The sequence below is a fragment of the Mirounga leonina genome, unplaced genomic scaffold (genome assembly GCF_011800145.1).
Source record: "Mirounga leonina isolate KUSES-001 unplaced genomic scaffold, KU_Mleo_1.0 Mir_150, whole genome shotgun sequence".
Lineage (NCBI taxonomy): Eukaryota > Metazoa > Chordata > Mammalia > Carnivora > Phocidae > Mirounga > Mirounga leonina.
This window is the reverse complement of record NW_023270374.1, coordinates 7057911-7076542: the sequence shown is the minus strand read 5'-3', so window position 1 is coordinate 7076542 and position 18632 is coordinate 7057911. Positions and strand designations below refer to the sequence as shown.

Below are 18632 nucleotides of genomic sequence, written 5' to 3'. Positions count from 1 at the left end.
TGCCTGGCACATAGTTGCTGTGAGTGAAAAGCAGTGAGTGGTTTTCACATGTGGACTGGATCTCATATGCTCTCTTTGTTCCTTAATGGTAGGTGGCAGCAGAAGAGTTCCTGATGGTTCTGTTTCTGAGGACTCATACTATTTTAATTCTGGACCCAATTCTTGTCTTACTTTGGATTTAAATGGATAAATTTAATATAAGTAAATTTAATTGATAAATTGTCAAGACCAGTGTGTTCTCTCGAGTAAGCATCTGTATGTGTCATCAGCAGTGTTTAAGCCCGGGGCTTAACAGAGGTACTTGGATGGATGGAGTTGACATTCTCCTATTCCACAGCATCATCTCTCAAGGCATATTCTTGGCTTTCTTTATAAATGTAATTCAGCATTTGGGGATTGATCAGACATGATTGAGTGGGTTTGGGTGTTAAAACAGAAGGTATGGAATAGGACACAGAGAGGAGCTCTTTTCTGGGGCAGCCCGTGGCCATTGTGAAATGAATCCTAGGGAGCAGAATGGTTCTCACAGTGAGGGAGCAGGACCTCCCTTCCCACCTTACCCTTTTCCTTTTATAGTTAATTTGTTTGAAAATTTTAATTATGAAACATACAGAAAATAGATACTAGTGTACTCACTACCCAGCTAGTCATGTTTGTCTGAGGTCTGTCTCTCTCAAATCCCACCATCCCCTGCCTTCTCTTTGGTATGAATGTGGTTCTTGTCCTGTGTTTGGCTTTTCTCTTTCCTGCTCATGTTTTTTTCATATATATATATATATCTCTTCATAAACAATATAACTTGTTTTGGATATTTGAAAATATCATATAAATGAATGAATGGTATTAAATGATATGTCCTTGTTGCAAGTTACTTTTTTTTTTAAAGATTTATTTTATTTAGAGAGAGCGTGCGCGTGTGCACACATGCAAGTGGGGGGAGGGGCAAAGGGGGGGAGAAAATCTGCAACGGACTCCCTGCTGAGCATGGATCCCAACATGGGGCTTGATCCCACGACCCTAAGATCATGACCTGAGCTGAAATCAAGGGTCAAACCCTTAACCAACTGAGCCCCCCCAGGCGCCCCAGCAAGTGACTTTTTAAATATCACATCATGTGTTTGAGATTTGCCCTGTTGACTCATGTGGCTGCCACATAGTATTCCACTGAGGAATTAAAGTAGAGTTTATGCATTCATCCCCCCAGTGAGGGACAGATTCTGTCCACTTTTTCTGTTATAAACATTGCCAGACTGAACACCCTCGAACATTCCTTTTTTTTTTTTTATGTTATGTTAGTCACCATACAGTACCTCATTAGTTTTTGATGTAGTGTTCCATGGTTCATTGTTTGTGTATAACACCCAGTGCTCCATGTAGAACGTGCCCTCCTTAATACCCATCACCAGGCTCACCCATCTCCACCCCCTCCCCTCTAAAACCCTCAGTTTGTTTCTCAGAGTCCTTAGTCTCTCATGGTTTGTCTCCACCTCTGATTTCCCCCCCTTCATTTTTCCTTTCCTTCTAATGTCCTCCATGCTATTCCTTATGTTCCACAAATAAGTGAAACCGTATGATAATTGACTTTCTCTACTTGACTTATTTCACTTAGCATAATCTCCTCCAGTTCCGTCCATGTTGATGCAAAAGTTGGGTATTCATCCTTTCTGATGGCTCCATTGTATATATGGACCACATCTTCTTTATCCATTCATCTGTTGAAGGGCGTCTTGGCTCTTTCCACAGTTTGGCTATCATGGACATTGCTGCTATGAACATTGGGGTGCATGTGGCCCTTCTTTTCACTACATCTGTGTCTTTGGGGTAAATACCCAGTAGTACAATTGCTGGGTCATAGGGTAGCTCTACTTTTAACTTTTTGAGGCACCTCCACACTGTTTTCCAAAGTGGCTGTACCAACTTGCATTCCCACCAACAGTGTAAGAGGGTTCCCCTTTCTCCACAACCTCTCCAACATTGGTTGTTTCTTGCCTTGTCAATTTTTGCCATTCTAACTGGTGTAAGGTGGTATCTCAGTGTGGTTTTGATTTTCTGTAAGAATTTCTGAGTAGACTCCCTAAGGTGGAATTCCAGAGTTGTAGAGTTTGTTCAAGCATCACAGTGCCCTCCAAAGTGGTTAAATCAATTTACCTTCTCCCCATTCTATAGTCCTGTAACCCCACATTTCCCGACCCTGGTGTTCCCAGATCTTTTCATTCTTGCCAAGTCTGTAGGGCTTACAGTGGCACCTCTACTGTTTAGTTTTGCATTTCCCTCCCTACTTATGGAATTGGCCACCTTTTCCCGTGTTTACTGGCTAGTCCTACTCTTCATGTTTCTGATTACATTGATCTAGGTGACTTTTTAGACAGAGTAACCTCTCATAACTGTTTGCGTTGCTCTTTCAGATGGCAAGTTTGGTGCCTACATGCAAGTCCACATTCAGAATGATGGACCTGTGACCATAGAATTGGAGTCCCCGGCTCCTGGCGCTGCTACCTCTGATCCAAAGCAGGTAAGCCTGGACTCTGTTGGGGTCTGTCTCCTGGCTTTTGGCTTTGATTGAGTCCCTCAAGCACTTCTCAGTCTGAGGTGGAGGAAAGACTTCCTTGTAGCAAGCTAATATCCATTTTAATACATCCCTTCCCAAGAATGCATCTGTTTACACTGCATCTCCTTGGTGCTGTGGTGGGCTGGACAGCACTTCTCCCTTACCTCCTCCTGACTTCGGATTCCAGAGAAAATGTCCTTTCCAGAGCCCAGCTCTTCCCCGCTGCGAGGTGCCTTAGCCCCCACACGCCGCTGGGTGGCAGCAGAGTAGCGGCACAGCTCCACTGAGCCCTGACCTGGCCTCTGCACGGGTTTGGAATGGTTACCAGGAGTGGGTTTTGTCCCAGGCATGGGTACATGTGCCTCCCGAGGTGCTTTGTAAATCCTTATTTTTCTGAAGCACTGTCTGACCTGGATTTGCTGCCAGCTCTCTAAGCTTTGAGGAAAAATTTTAATTAAAATAGAGAAAGGACATCTGTGATAGTTCTTGCAACCTGTATGGTTCTTATAGATGCTTAACACTTCTTGAGGCTTTAATTAATGTGTCTACTTAATAGCCTTCGAGACACATGGGAGCAGGCAGAGGAGTGAGAACCGAAGGGACATTTCTGTTCTTCCTTCTTCCCTTACCCTCCCTCCCTTCCTAGGATGCTGTGAAGTGGAATGATGCAGTAAGTGGGGGAAGTATTAGATAAATATAAAGCTGTATGACCTGTTCCAAGTTATAATGTTTCTTTCATTGATATTTATTGAATAAAATACTTTTGAGATACTCTTTTCACAAGAATAGAGTAGGAAAAGATAGCAGCCCATAGTCTGAATCTTTATGGACAATGTCTGATATCAAAATAGTCCCCTGTCCAGCACGGGTCTGAGGACTCTGGTTGCCTCATGCATGTGCCACTGGGGAACTTCTTCTTCTTCTTTTTTTTTTTTAAAGATTTTATTTATTTATTTAAGAGCGAGAAAGCGAGCATGAGCTGGGGGAGTGGCAGAGGGAGAAGCAGACTCCCTGCTGAGCAGGGAGCCCGAAGCAGGACTCGATTCCAGGACCCTGGGATCATGACCCGAGCTGAAGGCAGATGCTTAACCAACTGAGCCACCCAGGTGCCCCTCACTGGGGAACTTCTTACGAAGATGTCATTGTGACAGCCAGGGGGACAGAGTACTGTCAGCCTTACAAAATAGCTGATGTGAATTATTTTGTGCCTACTTGCTTATAAATTCACCTCTTAAATATGAAAGTCTGTGTGTATGGCTGAAGTTGATCTAAGACTTGCCATCAGTATAACCTGATACCATCCAGAGGAGGATAGCAGACTCTCTTCCTCTTTGGGTCCTTACTATTATCAACCAAGAAAAACCTAATAGTTATGAAAAAGCAGACTGGTTTAAGTCAATTCACAGCATGCAGTTGATGGTCCTCTCCAATGCAGAAAGCTAAAAGGAAACTCCTGCCACCCCACCTCCACACATTCCTTCTGTTTTCTTTTTTCCTAAATTCATGGGACTACCATTTACCTTGTCAGCCAGGCCCAAATCTAGTGTCATCCTAATTTCATCCCTGCCTCTCCCAATACAATTTCCTATGTGCTGATACTGCTCTAATGTTTCTTTTTTTTAAATGTAGTAAGTAATTTAATCTTTATCATAGGGTATGATGAGGAAATAGAGGCACCATGCTTAAGTAGTAACTTAAGGTCACATAGCTGCTAAGAGGCAGAACCAAGATGCAAACGCAGTTTTCAAAATCAGGAAGCAAAAAATTATTGCCTAAGATCTGAGGTCACTGACATTGTTTTTGAAGAGAAATCTAATAGTCTCTGAATGCTTGCCACCTCCCAGCCTTTTTTGGAGAAAAATGCCTGTGGCTCCTGTGCTTTGGGGGCCATGGTTTATTTTTATTTTTAAAATTTTTAGTCCATTTATTGAAACTAAAAAAATAAGCGGTTTACCCGTGGGTGATTTTTTTGTTTGTTTGTTTAACTGTTTTGTTTTTTTCTTAGTTCCAAGTTATTATTTTTAAGGGGAACATAATCTTTCTTACTTGTTGCTGATGCTTTGGGTTGATAGAGAAGCAGGAACATGTCTGACGTAGGAGTGCTGGACTTCAAAGGTGGTAATTGAAGTTCCTGGAAAAACTATAACATTAAAGAAAATCACAAGTGAAAAATACACATGAAAATTTAAATGTTTTATTTTGAAATAATTGGAGACTTAAGGAAAAGTTGGAGTCACAGTTCCACTGGACGCTTTACCCAGCTCCCACTAACTTTATTGCCTTACATAATCATAGTACACTGATGGAACACTGAAGTTAATATTGATATAATATCGTTAATTGATGGAGGAATGTTGGGGTTCGGAGCCAGTGGCCAAGAAAGAATTCCTGAGATGTCTTCAGTGCAAAAAGGTGGTTTAATTAAAGCACGGGGACAGGACCCACAGGCAGAAGGAGCTGCACTGGGGTTGTGAAGAGCAACTGATTATATACTTTCAAGTTGGGAGGGGGCTGGTAAGTCTCTAAGGAATTTTGGAAGCAAGGTTTCCAGGAACCTGAGGGGGCTAGCTATTGTTAGAAAAAGGTCATTTATTACTAGTAAAACCCTAGCCATGAGACCCTGTAGATGTATATCAGTGGGCCATATGCTTGGAGGATGATTGCTAACATGTATCTTGGGGGTAGAGATAAAGGAAGTTTCCAAATGAATTTTTATATGTTAAAGGATCTGGGAGGTTGGGATAATGTTAAGCTGAGATTGTCTTTTGCCCTTAGCAAAGTATTAACATTGAGGCAGCTGAGTTTCTACAGGAATGTCACTCTGCCTGTTTCAAGGACTTGTCAGGGGACTGTAAATAGTGAGGAAATTTAACTTTTCTTTTGCCTTTGTTTCCCACATCATTAACTACACTACAAACCTTATTTAAATTTCACTAGTTTTTTTTTTTTTTCTTCTGATGTCGTTTTTTTCTATTTCAGGGTAATCCACATTGCATTTAATTGTTATTTCTCTTCTCTAATCTGTGACAGCTCTTCAGCCTTTTCTTGTCTTTCATGACCTTAACGATTTTCAAGAGTACTGGTGTGCTGTTTTGTTGACGATTCCTCAGTTTGGGCTCTCTGATTACACTGAGGTTATGTGTTTTGACAGGAATAGCAAATAGCACAAAAGTGATGTGCCTTTCTCAGTGCATCGTAGAGAAGTACATGAGACTGATCTGTCTTATTACAGGTGGTGTTAACCTCGATCCCTTGGTTAAGATGAAGTCGGCCAAATTTCTCCACCCTACGTAGAGTATTACTAACCTTTCCCCCCTCATCTGCTCTCTTGCTTGTTCATAACAGATGGCTGTCTATCTGCTTCACAAAGAAGCCATCGGATGGCATTGACCTTGCTTCTCCACCCCCCTCTTCCTACGTATGTAGCAGAGCTGCCCTTCTTTGTGCTGAGGCCAGTGCCTCCCCTGGGCTAGGACTGCCTCTATAATTTGTGGGGCCCAGTGCCAAATGAAAACGAGGGGCCCCTTGTTAAAAAATTATAATAAAGAATTTCAGGATGGTCACAGCAGATCATGAAGCCAAGGTTGAGCCCTTCTACAAGCAAGGCCCTGTGAGCCTGTATCTGGTGGACCCAGACCACCCTGGGCTGTGGCGCCCTCCCCGGCCTCTCCTCTACTTTCCTGGCAGCCTCCATTAAGCCCTTTGTCCTCTTGTCCAGTCAGTCTGTCTCTCTCACTCATCCATCTAATTCCTGTGGCTTTTAAATATTCCCGAGCATTTCCAGTTGAGAAACGCCTCCATTTCCTTTCTGCTTGCTGCCTGTTCAGTGTACTGTAATCTGCAGAGGCTCCTGCCAAGGCCCCCTGAGCTCCATGTTGCCTGATTCTGTGCCTGGTGGGCACTGATCTGGCCACTCAGCAGCTCCTACCACTGTTGCCGTTTGCATGGTCTTGAATCTTGTTTTCTGGGACACCGTTCTCTCCCAGGTTTCCTCTTGCCTCTGCTTACTCTCTCTAGTTTGGTGTGATTGCTGTTTTGTAGTTCTGATTTATTATTCTGCTTTAACTCTATTTGGAGAAAAATTTTAGTCAAGTTTTTGTTTTCATTCTAAATCAGTGCCTCCTCTTTATAACATAAAGATATACAAGCATGATTTTTTTTTAACATCTCATGAGGCATGCTAGCTTATTAGAGTAAGAAAGTCTTTTTTTTTTTTTTTTTTTTACTGTTTTATTTTTAAGTAATCTCTACACATGTGGGGCTTGTACACATGTGGGGCTTGAACTCACAACCCCGAGATCAAGAGTCGCATGCTCCACTGACTGAGCCAGCCAGGCGCCCCAAGAAAGTCTTTTATTTTAGTTATTTCTGAGTCTTTCTTTTAGGAACGTTCTCTTCAAATGCATGTATTATGCTTTATCAATTTCATTTGTTTTACTAGTTAACTGGCCCCAGAGTCTCAGACCCTGAGACAGCGTGCAGATCTGTGTCCTCTTTCTCTCCAGTAGGTGGCGACAAGTAGACATGCAGGGCCCTGGTGATGGTGGGGGCCAGCCTCTTTGCCTGTGGTCCGTCTCTGCCTTTCCATTCTCGGAAGACTGGGTGTTGTACGCAACTAATGAATCGTTGAACACTACATCAGAAACTAATGATGTACTATATGCTGGCTAACTGAACATAATAAAAAAAAAAAAGAAGGGGGTTCCTCTTTGGGCAAATAGCTAATTTGCTTGTGTTTGTGTTGGTAGGAAGACTGCAGCCAAATTGTTTTCACCGATAGATAAGCTCCTCCTTAAGGCCCTTCGGCGCCTTCCAGATGCTTTCAGATTACTATCTAAGTTCCCTCCTGTCACTTAGCATGCCTGAGTGCCCAGGCTTCTGTGGCTCCGTCCACCCTGCTCCGCAGCCATCTGCCCCTTGGTCCCTACACTTTACCTGCTCTGAGAACAGACTGAGCTCTTTCCTACCTCTGGCTCCTGTCTCAGTGTCCGTGTTTCCTCCTCAGAAGGGATCCTCTGATCCCATCAGTCCCGAGCAAGCCCCTGCCAGCTACTCTGTCACCATACTCTGATGATTAATTTCACAGCACTTGGCCGTCTGTTATTATCTGCTTGTTTCCTTGTTCCTCCTCTGTCCACTGCACTCCTAGAACTCAAGCTCCCTTGGTCTTGTTCACTGCCATGTCCCAGGAGGTGAGCCTGGGTTGCGTAGTTTGTTTTGGACTTCTGTGTCATGGGCTGGTGAGCTGTGCTGTCTGTGAATGTCCCAGGTTCCGAGAGGGCCGATGCCACTGCTGGGGCGGTCAAGCCGGGCCGGCCTCCCAGGGTATCAGAGGTTTTCACTGACCTTTAAGGATGCAGAGGGGAGGAGGTATTCTCGGTTGTTGTTCCCAAACTTACACTTGAGTGAGGGGTAGATTCTTATTTTCACGAGTCCCAGAGCTCTATTTATGGGTGATGCAGTTACTTGCTGCTCGTGAAGGCTGGGCTGGTAAAGGTGACTAGTGGTCTGCCTGCCTTAACCAGGTCTCTGCTAGTTCTTGGAACTGGCCTTGCAGCCTCTTATGCTTTTCCGTGGCTGCATTGGCAGCGTGCCCCATACATTTATAGGCTGCTCTGTGGGTTCCATGATGTATTCTGACAGAAGAAGTTGCAACAAGAGCATAATGTGTTTGCTCTGAAAGATATTTCCAAAGGGAACAGGGCACGGAAGCAGTAGCAGAACCACCAGCTAGAAGCTCTTTTCCCTGTTGCATTCTTGCAGAAGAACATGATTCTGGGAGGAACATACTGATGATTATCTAGAAAAGATTGCTAGTGCGTGAGTTCTTCTGTGGGTGGCTAGATATTGGGAGATTTCAACACCCTCCTTAGCCATTCCTGATGGGAGAAGCTTCTTCCTGCTCTTGCTTTAATTTAAATGACCTTCCCCTTTAATTAGGGGGTGTTTGCCTGGGTCTCACAAAGAGGGGGTTGCATGTGTGTGTGAGCAGATGGGGAGGGGCATTTTGTAATTGAGGGGCTATTTCCTCAGGCCCAGGGTCTACCTAGTTCATAGCATTGCCATTAATTATTTATATTTTCATTTATTTAGTGTGATTGAAACCCTCACTTAATTGAAATGCTAGAAGGAGTTGAAAAAATGAACTTTTAAATACACATCTTTGAACTAGCTCATGTGTTTATTGACGCATTGCTGGGCTAAGTTGACCAGTGAAAAATGGTGCCAGAGCTTTTAATTTTATGCTTCTCTGAATATCATCATCACTTCACCTATAACTTTCTCCATAGACTTGTCTTATCAGCAAGGATCCATCCCTATGCCTGGAAACTTTGGAATGCCTGGATTGAGACATTTATGGCTTCTGTAGGATCAGAAAGAAATACGTAGGGTAGAGAGGTGGGTGGGGAAAGAGCTCCGTTTGGTTTTATTTATTTGTACTTCCAGTGACAGGGTAGCCTTTTTAGTAATCCGTGCTATGGAATTCTGAAGGTGAAATGGAGGATAGACTAGGACACAGGTGGCAGCCTACTGCAGGTGCACAAAGGTGGGCTTTTCATTCCTGAACGTTCCAGTTTGAGGTTCAAATCTAATGGGAATTATTCTCAATATAAGGAAGAATTATGTTGATGCCCATAAGTTTGCATTTTTCCATAGAACTACATTTATTTAGTGTAGGTCTTTACTTTTTTATTCTTTTTTTTAAGGCTCGAACTCCATGTGCGAGTTCCCTATCTCTATTAGTTTCATCTCGGTTTTCACATGACCTGAGCCAGGCTCGAGTTGTTGACTTGCCACAAGGATGTGCTTCCAAGTCTGGTTGCCAAAATGGTACCCAGATCCTCTCCTTTATTCCAGTCATTAGTTCATTTTGTCACATTGATTTATCAAACAAATGTTGACTTAGAGTCCTGTTTTGTTTATACTGAAGTGTTACTAAAACAGAAGCAGAAATTTAGTAAGAGCTTCTTCATTATGTTGTTTTTGTTGTTGCTCTTGTTCATCTTTGTCATGGTATCATGGTGGGAGTGCTGGTGACCCTGAGTCCTGGGACTTCGCCTGCCACACAGGCTTCCCAACAGGACAAGGGCTGGTACCTGGCCAGACCTCTTGGGCTACAGAAATCACCCTTATTTTTCTTCCAATGTGAACACTTACTTTCCTGAATTAGGAAAGCAGCATAACCCTCTGGAGGGTGGGTTGGGTATGGAGGCTGGGTGGGCTCTTGACCTCCCACAGCCCTGCCCTCTGCTCACCAGCAACCACAATCTCTGCTGAGTCCCATCAGTGTGTGTGGGGGAGCACCCTGCCTGGGGCATGCAGACCTGGCTGGTCAGAAAGGTTGGAAACCTTGAAGATGTTTCCAAGCAGGCTGGCTTCTTCCTAGTTGGGGGAGCTGCAAGGGATTGCTTTTGTCTTATCATTTAAATTTCTTTCCATATAGACGATTGTCCTAAGTTGATATACTGTATAATTAAAAAGAGGCCTTTCCAAGAGGTACATGATTGTATCTCTGCTTGGGGACACATTCATTGATTGATTGACCGACCTTCATCTTACCTTCTTGAATCTATAACATGTGTTACTGAAATTGCAAAAATTGAAAAGAGTTTGGGTCCCTCCTATTGAAATATGGCTGGTAAATTAAAAACTGTGATCCTCTCGACCTTTGACACATGAAACATGTGTAATCAACTAGATTAAACAACTCTCTCAGGGCACTAATGGGTTAGTGCATTTAAAGTTTAAGGGCTTTGCTCCTTTGTATGTATTTTGGGCAGATTCTTAGTTATTTTAACCTTCTAATCTTATTTGTGGTTGTGTTAAAAACACAAAATCCTAGGGGTGCCTAGGGTGGCTCAGTCAGTTAAGTGTCTGCATTCGGCTCAGATCATGATCTTGGAGTCCTGGGATCCAGCCCCGCATCAGGCTCTCTGCTCAGCAGGGAGTCTGCTTGTCCCTCTCCCTCTGCCCCTCCCCCCTGCACATGTGCGCGTGCATAAACACGTGCGTTTTCTCTCTCAAATAAATAAAATCTTAAAAAAAAACCCCATAAACTCCTTACCTTACTGATTTGACCTGCCAGGGATTAACCAGCATCTTTTTTGGGGGTGGGAGGGGCAGAGGAAAAGGGGGAGAGAGAGAATCTTAAGCAGGCTCCACCCTCAGCATGGAGCCCAACATGGGGCTTGATCTCAGGACCCTGAGATCATGACCTGAGCCAAAGTCTAAAGTTGGAAGCTTAACCGACTGAGCCACCCAGGCCCCCCTAATCATCTTTTTTTTTATTCCCAGGGGAGGGAGGTGAATTTTATCCTTCCATGGATTTATACTTTGAGCATAGCAATACTTTAATTATACAGACTTAAGATTTTAATTGGGAATTTTTAGCTTTTTAGCTAATTTATTAGGAGCTTCATAGTTCCGGGTAATTGTAGAAAGATGTTTGGCAAATCAGTGGTGTTTTGTAGAAAGCCTTGTTCAAACATTTGCATTACTAATGGAGAGAAAAGAATGCTGTGGAAGTGATAGAAATAAAAAATGGGCTTTCATCAGATTATCAGAAGGCCCCCCAAAAATGAAGATACTGGTGGGCTGGGGGCTGTTGTGTGCAGGGATTCCATACTGTCTTTCCCCCAAAGTCACTCGGACTGTAGTTGTGTTCCTCTGAGAGCTGAGACCACAGGCTTTAAGCCATGGAGGGTGCATATTAAAATGCAGAGTCTTGGCACTTCTCCCCCCACCCCTGGTTTTCTGGACCAGAGTTCCTGGCATGTCTAGATGTGGAAGGCAGAGGAGTAGCAGATTTACGTTTTTAACTAGTTCTTTGTGTGTGCTTTGTACACTGACATTTGAGAACTACTGGACCAGAGAAAATTGAACATTGCCATTTTTATCTGCTCCAGGCATTGGTCTCTCTGGACCACCTTCCCCCACCCCCCCCGGCCCCCCCAGATGCGACGTCTACAAATACTTTACAACCTGTGTTACTGCAGCTGCCAGGAAGCAAGATGGCTGGGCTTGTTATTGAGGTCACATATGAGGCTGTTCTTTTTCATCAGTGCCCCCTCAGTTCCTCCCCCCTACTCCCATACACACCACAGTGATGAAAATATTCCCAGAGCATGGTGCCTTCGTGACACAATTACAGATGTGTCAGGGAAAAGCCAATAGAACAACAGCTCAGTACATGAGTGACTGATGATGGGCCCCTCTGCCGAGTGACATTGAGGCATGTGCCAGTGGAGTAACTTGTTTCCCTTTTTTTTTTAAAGATTTTATTATTTTATTTTAGAGAGAGAGAGGGAGAGAGAGCATATGTGAGTTGGGGGAGGGGCAGAGGGAGAGAGAGAATCTCAAGCAGACTCTGCACCGAGTGCGGAGCCTGACTCGGGGCTTGATCTCAGGACCTGAGATCATGACCTGAGCTGAAATCAAGAGCTGGATGCTCAACTGACTGAGCCACCCAGGTGTTCTGGAAAACTTGTTTCTTAAGAGAGATGAACCCAGTGTGTGGATTGCCCAGTGGCTGGGTGAGATTGCAGTGGCATACACTCTTGAGATTTTTGGTTTGAAAAGCAGTGCATAGTTCTCTTGGTATTTTGGGTACCAGACATGCCTTATTCATTGGTTGATTTATTCATGGGACTTGAATAAAAACCCAGGGTGATCATCACCCAAGCCTTGGCTGGGAGAATTGCAATTTAACAGAATGCATGAATGTTGAGGCTTTGTGGGCAGTTGGCTAATCATTTACTTTTAAACACAGGGGACTTTGTTAGGGGTTCATATTTAATGATTTTTTAAAATATTTATTTATTTATTTATTTATTAGTGAGCGAGTGAGAGAGAAACAGCATGAGAGGGGAGAGGGTCAGAGGGAGAAGCAGGCTCCCCGCTGAGCCGGGAGCCCGATGTGGGACTCGATCCCAGGACCCTGGGATCATGACCTGAGCCGAAGGCAGTCACTTAACCAACTGAGCCACCCAGGCGCCCAGGGGTTCATATTTTATGATGTATTACTTAAGTTCATGGTAAAAGCTTTTCACATTAAATTGTAGGACTAGTTTCCTGCAGATTGTTTATTGGTTTTTGATTGTTATTTTTGTTTTTCTCCTTGTTTCCTGGTCATCCACCTGAAATGAACTCCTTCCCTGTCTCTCCCCCACCCCCGCCCCCATCTTTTAAGGTCCATTTCAGGTAGTAGTTCATTCATGATGCTTACCTTAGGGCCCATCCGGGTGGGCCCTTCCTGCCTTTGTTTTTTTTTTTAAAGATTTTATTTATTTATTTGAGAGGGAGAGACAGAGAGAGAGCACATGAGGGGGGGAGGGTCGGGAGGGTCAGAGGGAGAAGCAGACTCCCTGCCGAGCAGGGAGCCCGATGCGGGACTCGATCCAGGGACTCCAGGATCATGACCTGAGCCGAAGGCAGTCGCTTAACCAACTGAGCCACCCAGGCGCCCCCCCTTCCTGCCTTTGAATCCCCACTGCATGGTGTGGCACTGGTTGCATAGTGGTTGATACTTTTATTAATGGCCCATCCTTATTTTTTGTTCGTTTGTTTGCTTGTTCATTTATCCACCTCTGCATCCGTCATGTATCCATCCATCCGTCTGCCCATCCAACCATCCACTCACCCACCCACCACCCTCTCATCTCTGTGTGTAACAGATACTGATAGGGTGCCTGCTTTGTGCTGGCTTTGCATGTAGTACAGCCCTGAGCCAACGTTGCGCCCTTCTGGAGCTTGCACTGTAGAGACATTTACAAAAACAAGCATAATTTAAAGTTGTGATTGTATAAAGAAATCAAAACAGGGTGAGGTATAGAGAATGCTGGTGGAGTGGGGACTACCTTAGTTATGAGGGCTAGGGAAGGAGGTGGAGCTGAGAGGGAGGCAGGCCCATGAAGCCTGGGGGAAGAATGTGCTTGATGGAGGAATCAGCGAGTGCAGAGCCCTGGGTTAATCAGTGGAAGAAAGGCCAGTGTGGCTGGAGCTCAGAGGGTATCATGGAGAGGGTAGGACAATGAGGGCAGAACTGTGACCCAGGCCTAATGATGTGAGGCCTTGTGGCTAGGGTAGAAAGCCGGATGGTTGTTGGAACTTGAGAGCATTTGTGTGTATTTGCAGAGGTGGCTGAGCTGGACTGTAATGTAGGCTCCGGAAGGGGCAGCAGGGATAGCAGTTAGGAGATCTTGCAACAGGTGGATGAAAGACATGGAGAGAGTCTGAAGGCCCTCGGCCACTCTGGTGTTCTGCCTCCCACAGTAAGGCTTTTCTATAAATGATTCATGTTTGAGTTCTTTTATACCAGGGTTTGAGCAGTGGGATGTACTGTGAAGTCTCACCTCCTACAGTTCACTACTGGGAAGACCCCATTCCTGCCTCCAATTCAGGATAGTGAGGGGATTCCATGGCATGAGTTTCTTTGAGTTCCTAGGATGAGATCAGACATTTAGACATCAAGGGGTGTGATGCTCACCCCTGGTTCTGCAAGGTCCTTGGGCACAGTTTGGATATAAAGCCAGAACCTCTGTTTGATGATGTCAAACAACAAAGAAGCAAGTTTCAGGGATTTAGGTCCCCTTCTTCAAGTCAGCATGAAGCCACGTGTTTCATTATCAGCCAGCTTTCCTCCCAATGCAAAAAACTTTATAAAAAGAAATCATAAAGAGCCCAAGAAACATTTATGTTGAATTTGATTTATATATGCCATTTTAACTTGTATCTCTAGGGCAGTTTCTAAATCTAAGTGTTCGGAACTTGTCAGAGGAAGAAAAAGATTTATTTTTGGAAAAAATATGTTTCCTGGTGTTCATTGATCTTGGAAATTATGGGAGGTAATTGTCAGAAGGGCAGCAGCGGCTCCAGAGGTGGAGTGGAAATCCGGGGCTAGAGGAGGTGTCGTGCCTGACCAAAGCCAGTGGACCGCTTGCTGGTATCAGGTCAAGAGTTTCATAATCGTCACTTTCTACCTGCTTTGTTCCACCATCTTAGTTATTTTTGTCAATACAAAACAAAAAAGAACACTTCTATGAAGATTCTTCACATTAAATATATTCCTTTGACTACTCTCCATAAAATGTGAAGTCAATTTCTTTTTCTATTTTTAAGCATGAAAGTGGAGCCAGGAAGCCTCAATTTCTGTATAATGGAAAGATCTAAGTTTGTGGCCTTGTTTCCATTCTCCACTCCTGCTCAGGCAGGAGCACAATGCCCACAGAATCCCCCCAAGCAGTGCCTCTGTTCAGGAATTACAGTGCGGTTTGACTGCAGGGAGGGCAAAGGCTGTTATTAACTGTTGGTGGTGTCATTGTTGGGTCATGAAACCTTCAGGGGATAAGTACAAGTCCTGTAAAATTTCATTTCAAAATCCAGACTAGATCTGGCCTTATGCTCTGTGGATTCTCCCCGCCCCCCACCCCAGTTTCATGTTGTCCCTGTGCCCCCTTCATTTTCTCCTGGGAAGAATCTCCCATTATTGTTTTTTAAATTTCGTGCAAGCAGTGTATTAACTGAAAAGTACCAGTTTGGAAATGGTTTTTTTTTTTTTTTAATTTTTTATTATTATGTTAATCACCATACATTGCATCATTAGTTTTTGATGTAGTGTTCCATGATTCATTGTGCATAACACCCAGTGCTCCATGCAGAATGTGCCCTCTTTAATACCCATCACCAGGCTAACCCATCATCCCACCCCCGTCCCCTCTAGAACCCTCAGTTTGTTTTTCAGAGTCCATCGTCTCTCATGGTTCGTCTCCCCCTCTGATTTGCCCCCTTCATTCTTCCTCCTGCTATCTTCTTCTTTTTTTTTTTTCTTAACATATAATGTATTATTTGTTTCAGAGGTACAGATCCGTGATTCAACAGTCTTGCACAATTCACAGTGCTCACCATAGCACATACCCTCCCCAATGTCTATCACCCAGCCACCCCATCCCTCCCACCCCACCCCCCACTCCAGCAACCCTCCATTTGTTTCCTGAGATTAAGAATTCCTCATATCAGTGAGGTTATATGATACATGTCTTTCTCTGATTGACTTATTTCGCTCAGCATAACACCCTCCAGTTCCATCCACGTCGTTGCAAATGGCAAGATCTCATTCCTTTTGATGGCTGCATAATATTCCATTGTATATATATATACCACATCTTCTTTATCCATTCATCTGTTGATGGACATCTTGGCTCTTTCCACAGTTTGGCTATTGTGGACAATGCTGCTATAAACATCAGGGTGCACATAGCCCTTTAGATCCCTACATTTGTATCCTTGGGGTAAATACCCAGTAGTGCAATTGCTGGATCGTATGGTAGCTCTATTTTCAACTTTTTGAGAAACCTCCATACTGTTTTCCAGAGTGGTTGCACCAGCTTGCATTCCCACCAACAGTGTAGGAGGGTTCCCCTTTCTCCGCATCCCCGCCAACATCTGTTGTTTCCTGACTTGTTAATTGTAGCCATTCTGACTGGTGTGAGGTGGTATCTCATTGAGGTTTTGATTTGGATTTCCCTGATGCCAAGCGATGTTGAGCACTTTTTCATGTGTCTGTTGGCCATTTGGATGTCTTCTTTGGAAAAATGTCTGTTCATGTCTTCTGCCCGTTTCTTGATTGGATCATTTGTTCTTTGGGTGTTGAGTTTAAGAAGTTCTTTATAGATTTTGGATACTAGCCCTTTATCTGATAGGTCATTTGCAAATATCTTCTCCCATTCTGTCGGTTGTCTTTTGGTTTTGTTGATTGTTTCTTTTGCTATGCAAAAGCTTTTTATCTTGATGAAGTCCCAATAGTTCATTTTTGCCCTTGCTTCCTTTGCCTTTGGCGATGCTTCTAGGAAGAAGTTGCTGTGGCTGAGGTCGAAGAGGTTGCTGCCTGTGTTCTCCTTTAGGATTTGGATGGACTCCTGTCTCACATTGAGGTCTTTCAACCATTTGGAGTCTATTTTTGTGTGTGGTGTAAGGAAGTGGTCCAGTTTCATTCTTCTGCATGTGGCTGTCCAATTTTCCAACACCATTTGTTGAAGAGACTGTCTTTTTCCCATTGGACATTCTTTCCTGCTTTGTGAAAGATGAGTTGACCGTAGAGTTGAGGGTCCATTTCTGGACTCTCTATTCTGTTCCATTGATCTATGTGTCTGTTTTTGTGCCAGTACCATACTGTCTTGATGATGACAGCTTTGTAATAGAGCTTGAAGTCCGGAATTGTGATGCCGCCAGCTTTGCTTTGCTTTTCTTTTTCAACATTCCTCTGGCTATTTGGGGTCTTTTCTGATTCCATACAAATTTTAGGATTATTTGTTCCATTTCTTTGAAAAAAGTGGATGGTATTTTGCTGGGGATTGCATTGAATGTGTAGATTGCTCTAGGTAGCATTGATATCTTCACAGTATTTGTTCTTCCAGTCCATGAGCACGGAATGTTTTTCCATTTCTTTGTGTCTTCCTCAATTTCTTTCGTGAGTATTTTATAGTTTTCTGAGTACAGATCCTTTGCCTCTTTGGTTATTTATTCCTAGGTATCTTACGGTTTTGGGTGCAATTGTAAATGGGATCGACTCCTTAATTTCTCTTTCTTCTGTCTTGTTGTTGGTGTATAGGAATGCCACTGATTTCTGTGCATTGATTTTATATCCTGCCACTTGACTGAATTCCTGTATGAGTTCTAGCAGTTTTGGGGTGGAGTCTTTTGGGTTTTCCACATAAAGTATCATATCATCTGGAAAGAGTGAGAGTTTGACGTCTTCTTTGCCGATTTGGATGCCTTTGATTTCTTTTTGTTGTCTGATTGCTGTGGCTAGGACTTCTAATACTATGTTGAGTAGCAGTGGTGATAGTGGACATCCCTGCCGCATTCCTGACCTTAGGGGGAAAGCTCTCAGTTTTTCCCCATTGAGAATGATATTCGCTGTAGGTTTTTCATAGATGGCTTTTATGATCTTGAGGTATGTACCCTCTATCCCTATACTCTGAAGAGTTTTGATCAAGAAAGGGTGCTGTACTTTGGAAATGTTATTTTTTTGTTAGTGAGTTTTTATAGTATTCCTGGGCAGAAAGGTATTTTTATAGAAGCAGTTCTTTTCCTGTCTTTTATTTTTCTCATGTGCCCATAATACACCGTTTTTGTATCAGTTTTTGTTACATATAATATGTAAAATCAGTATCCTTTTAAAAAATTAAAAGTTTAAGATAGCCTAAGGGTGATTTTGACTATAATCTCTCATTTCCGGAGGTAACACCATTAGTAAGTTCTATGCCTTTTCTTCCAGACTTAATAAGAATTTATTTACACATTTACCACATATCCATAGAAAGTACGTCGTATCTCTGAGAGTGTGTATATCATAGGACTTTTAAAAAATTGTGGTAAAGGGTGCCTGGGTGGCTCAGTTGGTTAAGCGACTGCCTTCGGCTCAGGTCATGAACCTGGAGTCCCTGGATCGAGTCCCGCATCGGGCTCCCTGCTCGGCAGGGAGTCTGCTTCTCCCTCTGACCCTCCCCCCTCTCATGCTCTCTATCTCATTCTCTCTCAAATAAATAAATAAAATCTTTAAAAAAAAATTGTGGTAAAATAAAAAGCATACCATTTTAGCCATTTTACCATTTTTGAGTGTACAATTCAATGGCATTAAGGACATTCTTGTTGGTTGTGCAGCCACCACCACTATCCATCCCCAGAACTCTTTCATATTCCTAAACTGGTACTCTACCTCTTAAACTCTAATTCCCCATTTCCCTCCATGCGTCCCAGCCCCTGGTAACCAGTATTCTACTTTCTGTCTCTGAATTTGATTATTCTAAGTCCCTCACATGAATAGAATCATACAGTGTTTGTCCTCCTATGTCTGGCTTATTTATTTATTTTTTTTAAAGATTTTATTTATTTATTTGAGAGAGAGAGTGAGAGAGAGAGCACAAGAGGGGGGAGTGGGAGAGGGAGAAGCAGACTCCCTGCCGAGCAGGGAGCCCGATGCGGGACTCGATCCAGGGACTCCAGGATCATGACCTGAGCCGAAGGCAGTCGCTTAACCAACTGAGCCACCCAGGCGCCCTGTCTGGCTTATTTTACTTAGCATAAT

General features: G+C 43.5%; 1 protein-coding gene across 2 annotated transcripts in view; it reads left to right on the top strand.

Moving 5' to 3' along the window:
- The window catches only part of DTD1 (D-aminoacyl-tRNA deacylase 1), a 175024-nt gene that overhangs the window by 23842 nt on the left and 132550 nt on the right, over window positions 1–18632 (top strand). For both annotated transcript variants that reach the window (XM_035005777.1, XM_035005778.1), the window contains exon 4: window positions 2406–2512. In XM_035005777.1, coding sequence (XP_034861668.1) covers window positions 2406–2512 — 107 coding nt within the window. The remainder of the gene's footprint in view (window positions 1–2405; window positions 2513–18632) is intronic.